At 51.5% G+C, this 16326-nt stretch overlaps 1 protein-coding gene across 1 annotated transcript in view; it reads left to right on the top strand.

Moving 5' to 3' along the window:
- The window catches only part of POLN (DNA polymerase nu), a 74866-nt gene that overhangs the window by 45956 nt on the left and 12584 nt on the right, over positions 1–16326 (top strand). Inside the window, exons 15-18 of the mRNA XM_081158255.1 lie at positions 5967–6024; positions 6848–6922; positions 7776–7890; positions 13975–14057. Coding sequence (XP_081014381.1) covers positions 5967–6024; positions 6848–6922; positions 7776–7890; positions 13975–14057 — 331 coding nt within the window. The remainder of the gene's footprint in view (positions 1–5966; positions 6025–6847; positions 6923–7775; positions 7891–13974; positions 14058–16326) is intronic.

Below are 16326 nucleotides of genomic sequence, written 5' to 3'. Positions count from 1 at the left end.
TTTTAGAAGTTATTTTTGTGAGTGTAAAGTTCTCAGTTGAAAGTTAGTTCTTTCAGTACTTTGAAGATGTTACTTTGCTCTCTTCTCGCATTGTTTCTGATAAGAAATCTACTGTCATCGTCTTTCTCTGTATATCATGTGTCATTTTTTTCTGGCTGTTGTTAGATTTTTCTTGTAATCACTAGTTTTGAGCATTTTGATTACGATGTCCCTCAGTGTAATTTTTTCATCTTTGTGTGTTTGGGGTTCATTGAGTTTGTTGGCAATTACTTACTCACTCACTTGCTCTGTTCCTCTCCCCTCTCCCTTGGGAACCCCACTTGTAATTAATGTGCTAGGTCTATGAACTTGTCCCATAGCTCACTGAACCTCACTTTTCTTCTCCTTGGATATTTTTCCATTTCAATTTGAATCGTTTCTATTACTGTGTCCTGTGGTTCACTCATCCTTTGTCACCTCAAGTCTAATGTTAATCCCACTGAGTGTGTTTTTCATATTACACGATAGCTTTCATTTCTAGAGACTCAGTTTGGATCTTTTCTTTATGTCATTCATATGTCTACTTAACGTTCCAGTGCATTGGCTGCAGTTACGATAACTGGCTCTGTTGTACCGTCCTTATCTGTAATTTAGCACTCGCGGATATTCTCATCACACGTCCATCTCCCGCTGCTTTGTGTGCCTGGTAATCTTTGTTCGGATGCCAGACATTGTGGATTTTAGGTTGTTGGGTAATGGACCTTGTTATATTCCTGTAAGTATTCCTGAGCTTTCTTCTGGGACACATTCAGTCTTGGGAATAGTTCATTGCTTTCTGGTCTTGCTTTTATGATGTATGAGGCAGGTCCAGAGAAGTGCTTTGTCTAACACTAGCTAACTATTCCCCACTCCTGAGGAAACTCCTTCCTGCGTATTCTACCTATTGTCCCATGAATCATGAGTTTTCCGAGAATGACTAGTGGGAACAGGAATGTTCCTGGCCCTGTGTGAGTGTCCTGCACTGTTTTCTAGTCCCTTCGGGTGGGCTCTCTCCAGCCTTGGGTAGTTTCCTCAGTCCCTGCACTGATCTGTTCTCTGCTGGATACTCAGCTCTCTGCTGGGCTCAAGAAGGGGATGATCTTATAGGTTATCTGTGTTTTTCTCAATATTAGGATGGTAGCTCTTTCTTTTCAACTGTATACATTCCAAGTGAAAGTAGAAGCTCCCATGTAATAATTTTCAATCCAACTAAACCTGCATCCTTTATGTTCTCTTAGCATTAAATATTCATTAACCAGTATTTACTGTATCAGAACAGTGTCCTTTTCAGATAATCCCTGTACTTCCTCTTTCACGATGCTTATCACCATGCATTTTAATTGCCTGTTTACTTCTGGTTACCTCCCTCGATTGTAAATTCCATGAGAACAGGGACCCTTTCTGTCCAGTCATTGGTGTGTCCCCAGGCCTGGCTCTGTACCTGGAATGTGGTAGGTACTAAGTGTTTGTTGAATGAGAAACTGGATGTGTGATCCACTCTTGAGTTGCCTTCCCGTGTCTCAAAGTCCTCGGGCTCCGGATCATCATCAGGATTATGGTGTGTTGACAGTGTGGGCCAAGCCCCTTCCCCGTGCTGAACTGTCACGCTCCTCATCCTGGGAAATGAGTTGGCTGGGAAGGCTTTTGATTGTCTAATTTCTCCTCCCCTCACTCAGGCGCTAAAGTTCAAGCCTGTCAATCCTGGTTTTGTCTGTCCCTCTCAGAACTACCGTCTTTTTAAGAGAGCCTCTCCTGGGAATTGCTGAGGACCTTTGTTCTCCTCGCCCTTGCCAGGGGCCATTCTCACCCTTCCTCACCACCTAATACCTCCTTATCAGGCGCCTTCGGTGTCCACTCCTGTTTCCACACTGACAGGCCACTTTTGTCAATGTCCTCATTTCACTGCAATACCACTCGTGATACTGGCTCAGGACTTATCAACATTTTGTAATTCAAAATACCTGACCTTTCACCTTGTGTGTTTATGAATCTTTAGCATCTCGAGTCTTCTTTTTTCTTCTAGGTTAGTGTTTAAAAATTTTTTTATGTTACAGTTTTAAAACGTATTGATTGAGAATGTTAAAATCCAAGCATTATGTAGCTGGAATTTTGCTTTGTGTGTGTTTTTTCCCCTTGGTCTTCCTTCCTTTTCTAACTCTATGTGCACTATTTTGTTAGTGTGTTTGTACCAGCTCTTTGGTATCTGAGTTGGAGCCAAATTAAGATTTTGTCATATTATGGTTCCATTATGGGTTGTTCCACTTGTTTTATTTATGGATCAGGATCATGCTTTTGGTGTGTATCTAAGAACTCTTTGTCTAACCCAAGATCACAAAGATTTTCTCTCAAGTTTTCTTCTAAAAGTTTTACAGTTTTACACTTTATTTTTACTTTTTTAATCCTCACCTGAGGATATTTTTTCCATTGCTTTTCAGAGAGGATATTTTTCCATTGCTTTTCAGAGAGTGGAAGGGAGGAAGAGACAGAGAGAAACAAGGATGTGAAAGAGACACATTGATTGGTTGCCTCCTGCATGTGCCCCAACCTGGGCTGGGGATCGAGCCTGCAACCGAGGTACATGCCCTTGGTCAAAATTGAACCCAAGACCCTTCAGTCCACAGGGTGATGCTCTAACCACTGAACCAAACCGGCCACGGCTGCACTTTACTTTAGATCTATGATCCACTAATAATAGAGCCACCTTGTTGATAGCTATGAAAAACTCTGCTGAAATTTTGACTGGATTGTTGAATTCATAGATCAATTTGGAGGTCATGGGCATATTAATATTGAGCATTCTAATCCATGAGTATGGTATATCTTTCCATTCGTAGGGCTTCTTTGATTTCTTTCATCAGTATTTTGTAGTTTTCAGCAAACATTTATATACCTAAATATTTTTGGGGTGCTATTATAAGTGGCATTATTTATTGAATACCAGAATCTAATTGTTCATTGGGAATATGTAGACATACATGCCTTGGTAAGCACACTTATTTTTCCTAGGAAGTTTTTTTGTTGTTGTCAGGAGATCTCTATAGACCATCATGTCTTCAGTGAATAATAATCATTTTATTTCTCCCTTTGTACTGTACGCTTTTATTTCTTGCCTTATTGTGTGGCCAGGACATCCTATATTGTGTTAAGTAGACGTGTTCAGAGTAGACATTCTGGCCCTGTTTCCGACCTTAAGGGGAAAACGTTGACTCTCACCGTTAAGGATGGTGTGAGCTCTAGGTTCTGTCAGACTCTCTTTGTCCTGCTAGAGGGTTCCCCTTCAGTCCTACTCAGCCAAGAGTAGTTTTTATTGTGAATGGATACTTACTCTTGTCAAACGCTTTTTCTGCATCTATTGAGATGACCATGTGAATTTTTAAAATATGTTAAGATGGTGAACAACACTGATAGATTTTCTAATGTTGAACCAGCCATGGCTGGGATTTGTGGAGTCAATCCCCCTCGGTCCTGATGGGTTGTTCCTTTTGCTGGATTTGATTTGCTAATATTTTGTTTAGGACTTTTTGTGTCTGTATTACTGAGGGACATTATTCTGAAGTTTTCTTTTCTTGAGATATCTTTGTCTGGTTTTGCTATTAAGATATTATAGCCTCATAAAATGAATTAGAAAGAATTTCCTCCTTTTTTATTTTCTGGTGGAAATTATGTAGAATTAGTATTATTCCTTAAATATGTGGTAGAATTCACCATTAAAACTATCTAGGCCTGGCATTTTGTTGTTTTGTTTTTTGGTAGGAAGGTTCTTAATGGCGTCAACTTTTTATAATACATGTAGGTTATTCAGATTTTTTGTTTCTTCTTGAGTGAATTTTAGTAGCTTATGTCTTTCAGGGAATTGGCCTCCTTCATCTGAGTTGTTCAGTTTATGGGTATATCATGGCTCAGGGTGTTTATTATCCTTACTGTCTGTGCGATACACTCTTTTATTCCTGAAATTGATCATTTTTACCTTCTTTTCAAAGATTTTTTATCGATTTTTTTAGAGAGAAAGGAGAGGGAGAGAGAGAGAAACATTGATGTGAGAGTGAAACATCAATCAGCTGCCTCTGCATGCTCCCCACGGGGACTGAACCCACAATCCGGAATGTGCCCTGACCAGTAATTGAACTCTCGACCTGTTGGTGTGTGGGACAGTGCCCAGCCAGCTGAGCACACCGGCCGGGCCCCTAGCGCTTCTTTAAAGCAAGTCTACTGATGACAGATTCTCTTCATTTTTATTCATTTGACAGTGTCTTTGATTTACCTGCATTCCTGGAGCATAAAATTTGCTAAGAGAAAGTTCTGTGTTGACAGTTCTTCCTTCCCCGTCAGAGCGGCTTGTTTTAGTGTCTGCTGGGACAGCGTCATGCACACGGCGGCCCCTCTGCACTGTCCTGTCGTTTTGCTCTGGCTGCTTGCAAGATTGTTTTTTAATCTCTGGTTTTCGGCAGTTTTTTATGATGATGTTTCCAGGTCTTATTTTTTAATAATTTATCCTGTTTAGGTTTTTAGCTTCTTGAATCTGAAAAATATGTCTTTCACTAAATTTGGGAAATTTGGAGCCATTATTTCTTTTAAGTATTTTTTCTCTGCACAGATATCTTTTTTCTCCTTCAGGGATAAAATACCACAATGATATTGTTCTTTTGATATTATCCCACAGGTTCCTGAGGCTCATTTCATTTCCCCCCAATATTTTCTTCCCTCCTTTACATTATATAGTTTCTACTGACCTAGCTTCAAGTTCACTGGCTCTTTCTTTCTTTAAAAAAATTTTAAAATTTATTTTAGAGAGCGAGAGGGAGAGAGATTTGTTGTTCCACTTACTTATGCCTTCATTGGTTGATTCTTGTATGTGCCCTGTCCTGGGATTGAACCCATAGCCTTCGCTTATGGGGATGACACTCTAACCAACTGAGCTACCTGGCTCTTTCTTCTGTCCTCTTCTATTATGAGCTTATCATGTGAATAGTTGGTGTTTTTTTTTTAAAGTATTGTGTGATTTGCTCTAGCCTGCATGGCTCATGGCACACACCCAGGTTGTGGGTTTGAACCCAGGTCAGGGTGCACACAGGAGGCAACCGATTGACGTTTCTCTCTCTCCCCTTTTCCCTTCCTCTCTCTCTAAAATCAATAAAAACATATCCTCAGATGAGAATTTTTTTTTAAGAAAGTATCATGTGATTCTAACGTACAGAAAACTTTATACCCCCAGGCCTCAGTGTCCTCACCTAGAGCTTGAGGATGACAACGCCTGCCTTTCCACCTCCCAGGGTCTCCGGGGCCTTAAACAGTGTCTGGGATGCTCAGCAGTTTGCACTGTAGTGCAAGTGACCAGATTTAGTCAGGGAGTCGAGACCAACTGATGCCCAAGGAGTTCCATTAGCAGAACACACAGGGTGTCCTTGTTCAGGACCCCGCCAAGAATCAAAAGGCTGATGAAACAGACATTCCCATGGTTTCAGTAGTGGAAACAGGCTAGCGGCCAGCCAGTCAGTGCATGGCTGCAACCTCTCACTGTCGCCCAAGTTGTGACTGCACTTGACAAACAGTCCCAAGAGTTTTCTGGGGATACAGACACATTTGCTGTCAGCCATGGGGCAGGCTGCAAGGGCGAAGACCGAGGCTGGGGCCAAGTGCCAAAAGCACAGAGGAGGGGGTGGTCGGGAATGAAGCTCCTAAGTTAGGCTGCTGCTCAGAGAATCACTGTATATAATTGTGATGGGTCACAGGCTGGAGCCCCAAAGACCTGTTCTCATACTTGCTGAGTACTCAGTGGTGTACCCACCACAGTTGTTTCAGTATTAGCACTAATATGGTGATGCCTAATGCATTGGCATTGGCTATTTTGTTAATGTCTAATAAAATGTGACACGTTTCAAATACCTTTAAATGTACAAATTAATTTAAAGTAAGCATGTCAGCTAAGGCTATTCTCTTATTATTAACAGAACATCCAGGGCATCTCCAAGCACCCAATTCAGGTGACTAGACCTCAGAATTATAAAGGTAAGGTGTCTCCTTCCTTTGCTAAAGGCGTGGGTAACGTTTTTAAAAACTCCGAGTGTTCGTGATCGCCTTTCTGTCGCTTCTCAGAGGCTCTTCTCTGTTTGCCTGGCCGGGCTTAAATATGGGACGAAAAGTAGAGCACAGCTGAAGGGGGTCCCTGGCAGCTGGCTCCCCACTTACAGCAGAGGATCATGCAGAGCCAACAGCTCGCTCCCTGTGCCCACACTGGCCTCCCGGTGCCGGTGCCTGGAAAGCGGGACAGACTTTCACAAAGCTGAAGCTCCTGGGGATGCTGTGGATGCGCCTAAGGCCTCCTACGCCCCACTCCGTGCCCACGCTGTGTCCCCGAAAAGAAAAAGGCAAATGGGGGCGAGCCAGCCTGTGCCCTTCCCAGAAGACCCCGCCTGCCCTCTGCCGTGGGAACCGCGGCCCCGGGCCGGGTGGCAGTGCAGCGGGGGCAGCGGCTTTGCAATATCGGCACTGGGGTCGGTCAGGACCCCGCGAGATCCTGAGCACCCCTGTCCCCCACGGCCCTTTGTAACCGACTTTGCCAGGAGCCCTGGGAGCTCGCGCTGCCCTGGCCCCGGCTCAATGGCCAGCCCCGCGTCACTCCCAGCGCGCCGCGCCACAGGGTCAGTGCTGACCTTTCATTCACGAGCAGCTCTGCACAGAGCAGAAAACTAGCAGATTGATTTGCGCTCAGTAATAATACGATATTTTAAAATTGTATTAATGAAGATATGATGTTAAAATAACATTGTATGAAGAATAGTAGGGGTCAGCTTATGACCAGCTCACCATGTGCCCTTCGCCCCCGACTCAGGGAAGGAGGGGGTCCTCACCGTCTCGCCCAGGACCGCGTTTGTCTCAGCCAGAGGCCACACCTTCCTGGCAGCAGGTAGGGGCCCACTGAGGCAGAGACACTGTGGTCAGTGTGCTGACTTTATGCGTTCCATACACTTAAAATATTGAGAAATGAAATAATTCAAAGATATTTATAAAACTCATTCTTTAAGATAAACCCCAAGGCAAATACTTATCTGAAGCAAAGATTTCTTATGCACAGTAAGAACAGGCCTGCTTCCAGGGTCCCTCACGTCACCATATCTAGAACACAGGTTCCCTGCACAGTCCCACTCAGCCTGCCCTCCTGTCTCCTCTCTGTGCTCATCACTTGGCCCTGCCGGCCGCTCTGCTGTCTTCCCCCTCAGGCCCTGCATGGAATCCTCCTCCCCAGGCAGTGTCTCGCTCCCTCCTTGGCCTCCTCCATGCCTGTGCTCAGATGTCCCTGTCTTTACGAGGGGCACACTGACCACTGTAACAGCAGCATTTCCCTCCACCCACCATCCCCTTATCCACCCTTCCATTTCAGTCCCATCTAATGTACACTCATCGCCCTGTCCTGGAGTGAGCTCCATGAGGAAAGAGACTGTTGTCTGTTTTATTCACCGGCGTATTCCAAGCACAGAGTTTGGCACACAGTAGGCCCTTTCTGAAATCCTAATGCAGATGGAGGGATACAGCCCACCCTGGAGGCATTGCCTTCCACTCTTGTGGAAGGCAGAGGGGTCTCTTGTACTTGCAGACACAGGGGTGGCCAGTAGCCCTGCACCAAACGACCTTGGCAGAGGGGAGGGGTGTTGACCTTGAGGCCGAGGTGGGGAGGGAAGGCTGAGGGTGGACAGGGGTGGAGGTAGCAACAAGGGACACTGTGGACAGGTTCTGAGCTAATGCAGGGCTCTTTCTCCCAGACTTTTCACAGATTGAATTGCGCATTCTTGCACACTTATCTGGGGATCCAGAACTTTTGAAGTTATTCCAGGAATCAGAAAGAGATGATGTATTTTCTACCCTGACTTCACAGTGGTAAGATACATGAGCTCACAATATTATCAGATCTGCAGGAATGCCTACATTTTAAAAGCCTGAAGTTATTCTGAGGCTATTTCATAGGAGAGAAATCATGTATTTCTCTAGTGGTTAATCTTTTTGAGAAGAGCAGATAACTAGGAAGCCAAGAGTTTCCTAATTATGAAAACTGGTAACTCTTTACCACTAAAAAGGAAGTAGATTGCTAAAGAATGTAATAAAGATACTGGAAAAATTCAAAGTGCAAGTCACGAGCTCCCTCCAGTTGAGTGGTAGTGTGAAGAGCCCAGGGCGACAGGGCACACTGCAGCCCCACCCCCACCAAGTGGGCCTGGAGCACTTCGGGCTGCAGGTGACAGTCCCTGCCCCACAGTGACTTACGCTCAAGAGAATGCCAGAGGCAGATGGCCTCAGGTTGTGTTAGGCAGCTCAACAGTGTCATCTAGCACCTGTCCTTCTTTCTGTGCCACTATAGTCAGGATGCTGGCTTTTCCTGGCTGTGAAATACCTGCTCCCCGTCTCCAAAGCAGGAGGGAGAGGGAAGGTGCGGGGCTCTCCTCCCATGTCATCCCTTTGGTCAGGAGGGTAAGAGCCCTGCCCGGGAGCCCACTGCAGGGGACCGACCGACTGCTGCACCTCACTTCCAGAGCGGGCTATAAGCTAACATAGCTGCAAGAGAGGCTGGTAAAGGGCATGCTCTAGAACACAGAGGCCCAGTCACAGTTTCTCACCAAGTACAGGTCCATCACTGCCTGGAACAAAGTCAGATTCTGCTACCAGGAAGTAGAGGGGCCACAGTGGGCTGGCTGTTGGGGTGGTCACTGCCCCTGCTGTCATGGTCCCCCTCCTTCAGCAGCTGAGGCGCACCCCCCTCTCCCTCAGCCTTTTCCCTCCTACTGCCCCCTTCTGTGGACCTCCTTACCCTCCCTTCCCACCTTTCTCATCACCCTGGTCACTGGCAGGAGTCTCGCTAGAGACAACATTCCACCGTGGCTGTTCCTCTGTCCTCAAGCCCCTGCACCTCCTCCTGTGCACCCGCCTCTGTCACTGTCACTGTCCTTTATGAAAGCATCTGAGCTCTGTGAGGGCGTGGCCATGTCCCGTTGTCCAGTGCAGGTGCTGGCCACTCTGCCCCTCCCTGCCTCCCACCCTCTCCAGCCACCGGGCTGGTCCAGGCCCACGCCTCACTCAGGCCTTCCCCTCCTGAGGGCTTGGGAAGCTCTTTCCCCGAGTGTCCACAGGGCTCATTCCTTACCAAGTCAGTGGTTTTAGTCCATTCACAAGGTTTTGCAGCCATCTCCACTGTCTAATTCTAGAACATTTCCATCACCCCGAAGAGAAACCCCGCACCCATTAGCCACCACTCCTTGCTCTCCCCTCCCCCATGGAAAACACTGACCTGCTTCCTGCCTCTATACATGTGTCTGGATATTTCACATCAATGGGATATCATCTGTGGCCTCAGATTCTGGCTTCTTTCACGGAACATGTTTTCAAGGGTCAACCCTTGGGGCCCATACCTCCTCTACGTCTGGAATCAGATAGTCACAGCCTCCACTGGGATGTTCCATCTAAAGCTGGGGTTGGGGCCTGTTTGCAGAGAGCACAGGAGAGTGAGGGGAAGCCTCCGGCACCAGCCCCAGTGGCAGCACCTGGAGGAACTCTGTCCTGCTGCCTGGGGAGCACCAGGAAGGGCCCAGCAGGAGCTGGAGCCTGCGACACTGAGGTCCCAGCTCCCACGGGAGGGGCAGCAACACTCCATCCCTCCTTCCTTCCACCCTCCAAGACCTGCTGGTGCCCCTGTTGGCCTAACCCAGGTGAAGCTGGTGGACACCAGAGCCATCTGTGGAGTCCAGTCCCTCAGGGCACCCCAGGGATCTAGGGAGGCAAAATGGAAGATGCCACCCAGGAACCCACTGAGAAGGACGTCAAGGGTGTAGAATCCAAACATTACCCACTTTATTCTGATGAAGCCAGACTGGAAAGAGAGGCATGCACTGAAAGGAGGGGTGGGTGATGGGGCAGAGAGAGCAAAAGCCCCAGGCCCTCAGGTGCAGAGCATCGGGAGGTGTGAAGGTGAGAGAGGTGGGAAGAGCTTATCCCACCTGGAGCATGGGAGGCCTTGGGTGGGGTGCAGCACCTCTGTCCTGAGCCCCAGGCCAGCAAGTCCATTTCTCAGCAGTGGTGTCCCCGGCTATGCCATGAAATTCAAACTCAGCAGGTCTGCAGGGAGCTCAGCACCAGCGCCCAGTCCCTGCAGGGGCCATCCTGACTGCCCCCTTCCTCCCCACCCCCTGACACCGCGATTTCAGCCAGGCCTGTGGTCCCTCTTACCTCAGGACCCCTTCCCTCTGCGACCTCCTCCACCTACTGTTGTAATAACTTCCCTCAGGCCCCCACTGCAGACATGTATCCCTGCTTATCTCACGAAGAGGCAGTCTGGTCGTGTGACCTCACTGGGCCTTCACTGGCTAATAACACTCACCCCCAACCCAGGAACCAGGCGGACCATTGCAACTGCATGTGACCCCCACAGCGCCCTGTGAGACTCAGGGTGCTACTGCTCACGATGGGACAGAAGAAGCAGGAGGTTCCTTTTGTGAAGGTGTGTGACCACCTGCTTGGGAAACCAAGGGAGTCGCCTAAAGAGAACTTGACGCTGGGACCTGGCAGAGGACTGGGTGGGCTGAACTGGGCAGAAAGGCCTCCCTAAATATAAACAGCCAGTCAGCAAGAGGAATGGAGGAATAATGCAGTGAAAAATTTATAATACCTTTGATCGCAGAATAAGTGTGCAGGACCTAGACGAAGAAAAGTTAGAGAAACACGGGCACGACCATAGGAAACCTGTTTTGTGAAGACGTTACTTCTCCTTCCATGAATCTGTAGAGAGTGTCCTAGTAAGTGCACCAAAAAAATTCAGAATTCTTTAGTAACTAGACAAACTAACCGCCAAAAATAATCCACTATTAATTGAAAAACTTTGAAGAGGAGCAATAAGGAAGACCAAGTCCTACCAGATACTCAAGTAAATTATAAAGGCACAGTTACTGAAACACTGCGGTGTGGGTGCAAACGGAATGGAGCAATGGAAGAAACAACATCCTGCCCGGCCTGTGTGGCTCAGCGGTTGAGCATCGACCTGGGATCCAGGAGATTGAGGTTTGATTCCCGGTCAGGGCACATGCCCGGGCTGCAGGCTCGATCCCTAGCACAGGGCGTGCAGGAGGCAGCCGATCAATGACTCTCTCATCATTGATGTTTCTACCTCTCCCTCTCCCTTCCTCTCTCTGAAATCAATAAAGATATTAAAAAAAAAGTCCAAAAATCCACCTATGCATGAGTTCCTGTATAATGGAGACGTTAACTCAACAGCAGGCTCTTGAGTGATGTGCTGCGTCCCTGTGGCCCAGAGCTGTGGGACAGCCGTGGTTTCTGTGGCGCCAGCGCTGTGTGTGCAGGGAGGGGACTCTTACTAAACAGCGAGTCTCACCAGCACGGGAGTGGATTGGGGTACGACGTGCTAACTGGCATTATTCCCTGGGCAAGAACACGATCAGGACAACCTGTCAGAATGAAGGGAATCTTGTGAGATGATTCTTACAGGACACAGCAACCAATTCTGAAGTCTGGGAGTCTTGCGAGACTTCCAGGGGGAAGTCCATGGAAGAGTGAGGCTGCAGTGAGGAGTCCTGCCCGTTTCCACATTGGACAGGGATCCCGCAGGATATTCAGGTGGATCTCCCCCAAAGCAGGCCTGTGAGCGATGGTCTTCCCTGCACAGCTGCAGAGCACAGGAGGCTCACCTTCGTTTCTTCCGAGGCTCCTGTGTGCGGTGTTTGATTATGAAGACCTGGTTTTTAAGGCCAGATTCTGGCGTTTCTTTAGTCAGCACTATAAAGGAACGAAAGCAGACCCAGCGGCAGGAAGAGCTGAGGAGTTGTTCACAATAAGAGGGAGGCGAGTGCACAGCACGCGGTTTCTTCTTCAGGGGCTTCCGAGGGAGTGCGGACAGGAGGGGGCGGCTGTGGGTTTGGCAGCCCGGCAGTCCTTGGGGAGTTGCGACAGGCAGACCCCAGGCTTCCTCTGGGTCTCACCCATTCAGAGTGAGGCGAGATGGTTGACCTGTGACCTCACTTCAGAACGATGCAGCTGCTGGGCAAGCACCTGGGGACCCAAACACAGAGGTCACTTTTCCAGGACTCCCAGTTTTGGTAGAGAATGCTCCGTAGTGTTGGTCATCTTCAGCTGTGGCAGGCAGGTGCCCGGCCAGCCTCGTGCTGAGTGTTGGGCTGTGGTGAGGGCCGGCGAGTCTGAGAGGGGTGCCTGACCTTGCTGTGTGTCTGCGATGAATTCATGCCCCGCCCCACTCTGAGCCCCACTTCTCTCTCCCGCCTTGGGCTGCAGCTGGCATCCCGTCCTGTGCCTGCCCTCAGGTGCAGTCAGCCGCGCCCCAGCCTTGCCCGTCTTCGTGAACGTGCTGAGGTCTCTTGCCTGCTGCAGCCCCTCTCCCATGCTCTGCTTTCTCGCAAAGTCTGTCCTTCCCATTCCTCTGCTTCATTTTAGTGGAACCTGGGGAGTGAGCGGGGCTGGGGAGGGAGGGAGGGAGGGGATCCGGTGTGCTCAGGGCGCTGGTCCCTGCGGAACATGAGGACTTGAGCTGCCTCTGCCCCTCCGCGTGGGGATGCCCAACGGTTGCTTTACAAGACGAGCTCAGCGGGGCGTCTGGGCGGACTCAGCGGGTGCTCAGTGAATGGTGACTGTTGTGGTTATTGTCCTCGTGTTGACAGAACTACACGTGTGTGTGCGTGTGTGCCCTGCTCGTGCACAGTTCTGTGGGGACCAGTCTGATTCACTGTCACCCTCGCAGCCCCTCCCCTAAATGGGGGTGAGCTCGTAGAGGGGTGCAGGTGTTGTGGGGGAGGTTGAAAGCAGGGAGGGCAGCGATGGCTCCCCTCTGGCTGGAGCTCAGAGTCTGGTCCCAGCAGCTGAGGAGTGGACAGCCCTGATCCTGGACCTGAGGCCACAATCGACCATCAGGGCCCACTTCCTCCTGAGGCCACAGATGCAACCGTCAGGGCTTGTGGTCTGACGGGGCGGCAGCCCCATGGCTGGCTCAGGCAGCGTGGGCCTCTGTCGCTCCATCAGATCGCCCTCCAAAGAATCTTAATTATTCAGGAAGGGCCCCAGGAGTGTTTTCTGGGGGACATTTGAGTAAAGAGCTCTTGACTTCTGGTTTCCTACAAGGTAAAAGTAATCAACTCTCATACGTTGCCAGTGGGTAAAAAGGCGCAGCTGTGGAAAACTCTGGCGGTGCCTCAGGAAAGTTGGACGTGGAGTTCCCACGTGGCCCAGCAATGCCACTCCTAGGTGCATACCCTGGAGTAGTGGGAACATCTGGCCACACAAAAGCTGGTAGGGCAAAGAGCCTGCAAGCGGCAGAGCCCTGAGGGCTGGGGAGGATCGGGCAGAGACTGGGAAATGCGAGCGTTCAAGGCTCCACGGACACTGGGGAACGTAGAGAACCGTGCGTGCCCAGGCCGCGCTCACGCTCAGAAAAGACCTGAGAGGACCCCGAGCTTTCACTTGGGGCTGAGGGCCGGGCTCAGGGAGGGCTGCGGCGGCCACAGCCTGGCCGAGCTGAAGGGTTAGGGTTAACCACACAGAGCTCGGGACAGGTTCCGTCAGCGGCCAGATGTTGAGTTTCAGCCTGCCCCAGGACGGGGCTCCCCGCCTCCCCTCCATCGGTCGGACAGGCAGAGGGACGAGGGGACAGCCCTGGGAGCAGACCTCCCCCCGCGGCAGGCTCTCCGTGGTGAACGCACTTGTGGTTTGGTTTGTGGACACGCCGCATGTGGCCAGCTGGCAGCTGTGCTGGCCTCCAAGCCAGCGCCTGTTGGGGGGCCTGTGCTGAGCCGGGCGCTGCAGAAGTGAAACGTGCCCACCTGTGTAACGGGCTGGTCTCGAAGTGGCTCAGAGCCTCCAAAGAAAACCATGGTGGGGGGTGCGCGTGGCTGGGACTCTCGTGGCCCCTTGGCCGACGGTGCCCGTGTGCCTGACGCATGTCCTCGCCCCACACAGGAAGGACATCCCCACAGAGCACGTGACGCACACAGACAGAGAGCAGACCAAGAAGGTGGTGTACGCCGTGGTGTATGGCGCAGGTAGGCTGCCGCCCGGGTCAGGCTGCGTTCACGGGTGGCCGCGCCCCCAAGAAGTCACCTTCAGCCCCTGGAGCTTATTTTGTGAGTCCCTGTGTGTCTACACAGACGCCAGACGCCAGGCCAACCACTCGCAGCCGGTAGCTCACGCAGTGCTCACGCCAGCCTTCAGGCACAAAAGGGAGTGTCGCCAAAGTCGCCAGCCAGAGGGGGTTGCAGGGCCCACGGCTGTGCTGGGGCCATTTCTGTGTCTTGAGTGGCCCAAGGAGACCGTCCTCCCACTCCCCTCCTTCCCGGCCGCAGGGCCCTCGCGGGCTTGTTCTGTTGGTTAGAAGCAGAGGCTGGTCTGCCCACACTCCAGGGAGGGGTCACGCAGGGCTGTGAAGACCAGGAGCTGTGGTCCCGCCCTCTGCCCCCCAGCACTCCGCTCTGCTCCCCGTTGCCCACTTCCTCCAAGCACTGGCTCTGCTGTGCTCAGCTGCCCGCCCCCTGCCCAGCGCGCCAGGAGGCAGGAGCTCCTGCCATCTCTGCCTGGCGCAGGGCAGGCACAGCCTCCCCGCTGAGCGGATGAATGAGCTGGAGGCTTTCCGCCCTACTTTTGAGAACATTCTGTGTACACAGTTTTCGGAAAACAGACTAAACAACTGAATTGGGTGGGTGACAGCAGGGTGACACTAGGCGGCTGCTCAGATTGGTTTGCTCTGTCGCCGGCTCCCGGCCCCTGCACTGTGCTCCTGAGCCTTCCTCGGTGGCTTCTGCCCTTTGAGTTAGATTTTGGTGCCTCCCGGCCTTGTCCAGAGTCCTGTGCTACAGGCGTATCGTTGACTTTGGCTCTGCCAGTGGACGCTGCTTCCCCCTCTTCAGCCCACAGCCTGCGGGGGTCCTGACTCCCCTCCCGGCTGTGCTACCTTATATGAGGCCCTGCACCTCTCTGGGCCCGTCACCAGCTCAGGTGATGTGGCGGTAGGGTTGTTAGAGCAGCACCTGGCGCCAGCCAACTCCTCTTTAGCATCTGCCGCCTGGGTCCCCCTTCCGTTTAGTGCTGGGCCGGCCACCCCCCCACGTGACTGGCAGCGCTGTGGGTGGTGGGACGCCACCCCCGATCCAACCGGGAGAGAGGCTGGAGCGTGAGGGCTTCATGAGGGCCGCAGGGCCGCCCTCGCCCCCTGGTCCCGATGCTCCCACAGTCCACTCTCACTTCTGTTGGTTCAGCACTTTCTGGAACATTCACTTTATTTTCCTAGAGAGGAAGAGAGCTCTACTCTGCAAATAAGCAGAGTCATTAACCGTGATGTTGGTGAAAAGGGTAATTTGGCTGCTTTTAGCCCTGACAGTGACAGGATTCCCACCCCAAGCCTCCACTTCTGCTGTTCCCACTGTTGCTGTCCAGCTTCACAGCAATTCCTGTGCATCCGTGGTGTCGGCGCAGGGCTGGGGGGCCCTGCTCTCGTGTGCACCCGCAGCCTGTCGTGAACATGGGGCTCTCCGGGGCTGCTGGGCCCCTTGGGAAATTGAGCACAGGGCCTCCAACCAGCAGCGTCTCTGGACTGCACAACACGTTCTCACATGAACAGGGCTCTCGAGGTCCAGAAGCTGTGGCTCTGGCCGCTGGTGCACATGGCAGAGGCATTCAGTGGGTGTTCCCATAAGGGCCGCAGTGAGAGGCAGCGGGGGCAGCCCTGGCCCTCCTGCCGGCCCCTCATCCGTCGGGAGGCCTCCTCCAGACAGCAGCCCCTGACTCCCCCAGTCTTGCCGTGAGCTCCTGCTGCTGTCAGTTTAACACTCCATGTCCAGTCACGTTGGACCCGTAAGGACCACCGCGTGCGCAGCGCACCTCAGGCCCCACAGTGGGACCAGAAGGACTGTGGGAGGCAAAGAGCTGCTCCCAAACGGCTGAGAGCTGTCAAAAGAGACACCGACCAGGCCCGAGAGTACCCCCGAGTGGCCAATGCCAAGGGAACCGAGGAGTCCCCCAGCCAGATCTGACTGGGAGGGCTGGGCGGCCACTTAGAGCAGCAGCGCCTGGGCTGAGTTTTGAAGAATGCACAGGACTTAGACCAGCCGGCATTCCTGGAGGCCCACTGTGTGCCAGGTACCCACCGGGCCCTAGAGCCATGAGCAAGAGCAAGACCCTGTCAGCAGTGACGCGTGGGGTGAAAGTGCACGTGGAGGAGAGGGAGTGAGGACTGTCAAAGCTGTGACACACTCGGGTTCATCAGCCGTCTGTGGGGAAGCCAAGTTGTGTTCATATAGGATGGCAGAGGTGGGAGCC

Source organism: Miniopterus schreibersii (genome assembly GCF_964146895.1).
Source record: "Miniopterus schreibersii genome assembly, chromosome: 1".
Taxonomy (NCBI): domain Eukaryota; kingdom Metazoa; phylum Chordata; class Mammalia; order Chiroptera; family Miniopteridae; genus Miniopterus; species Miniopterus schreibersii.
This window is presented reverse-complemented; position numbering and strand designations above follow the sequence as displayed.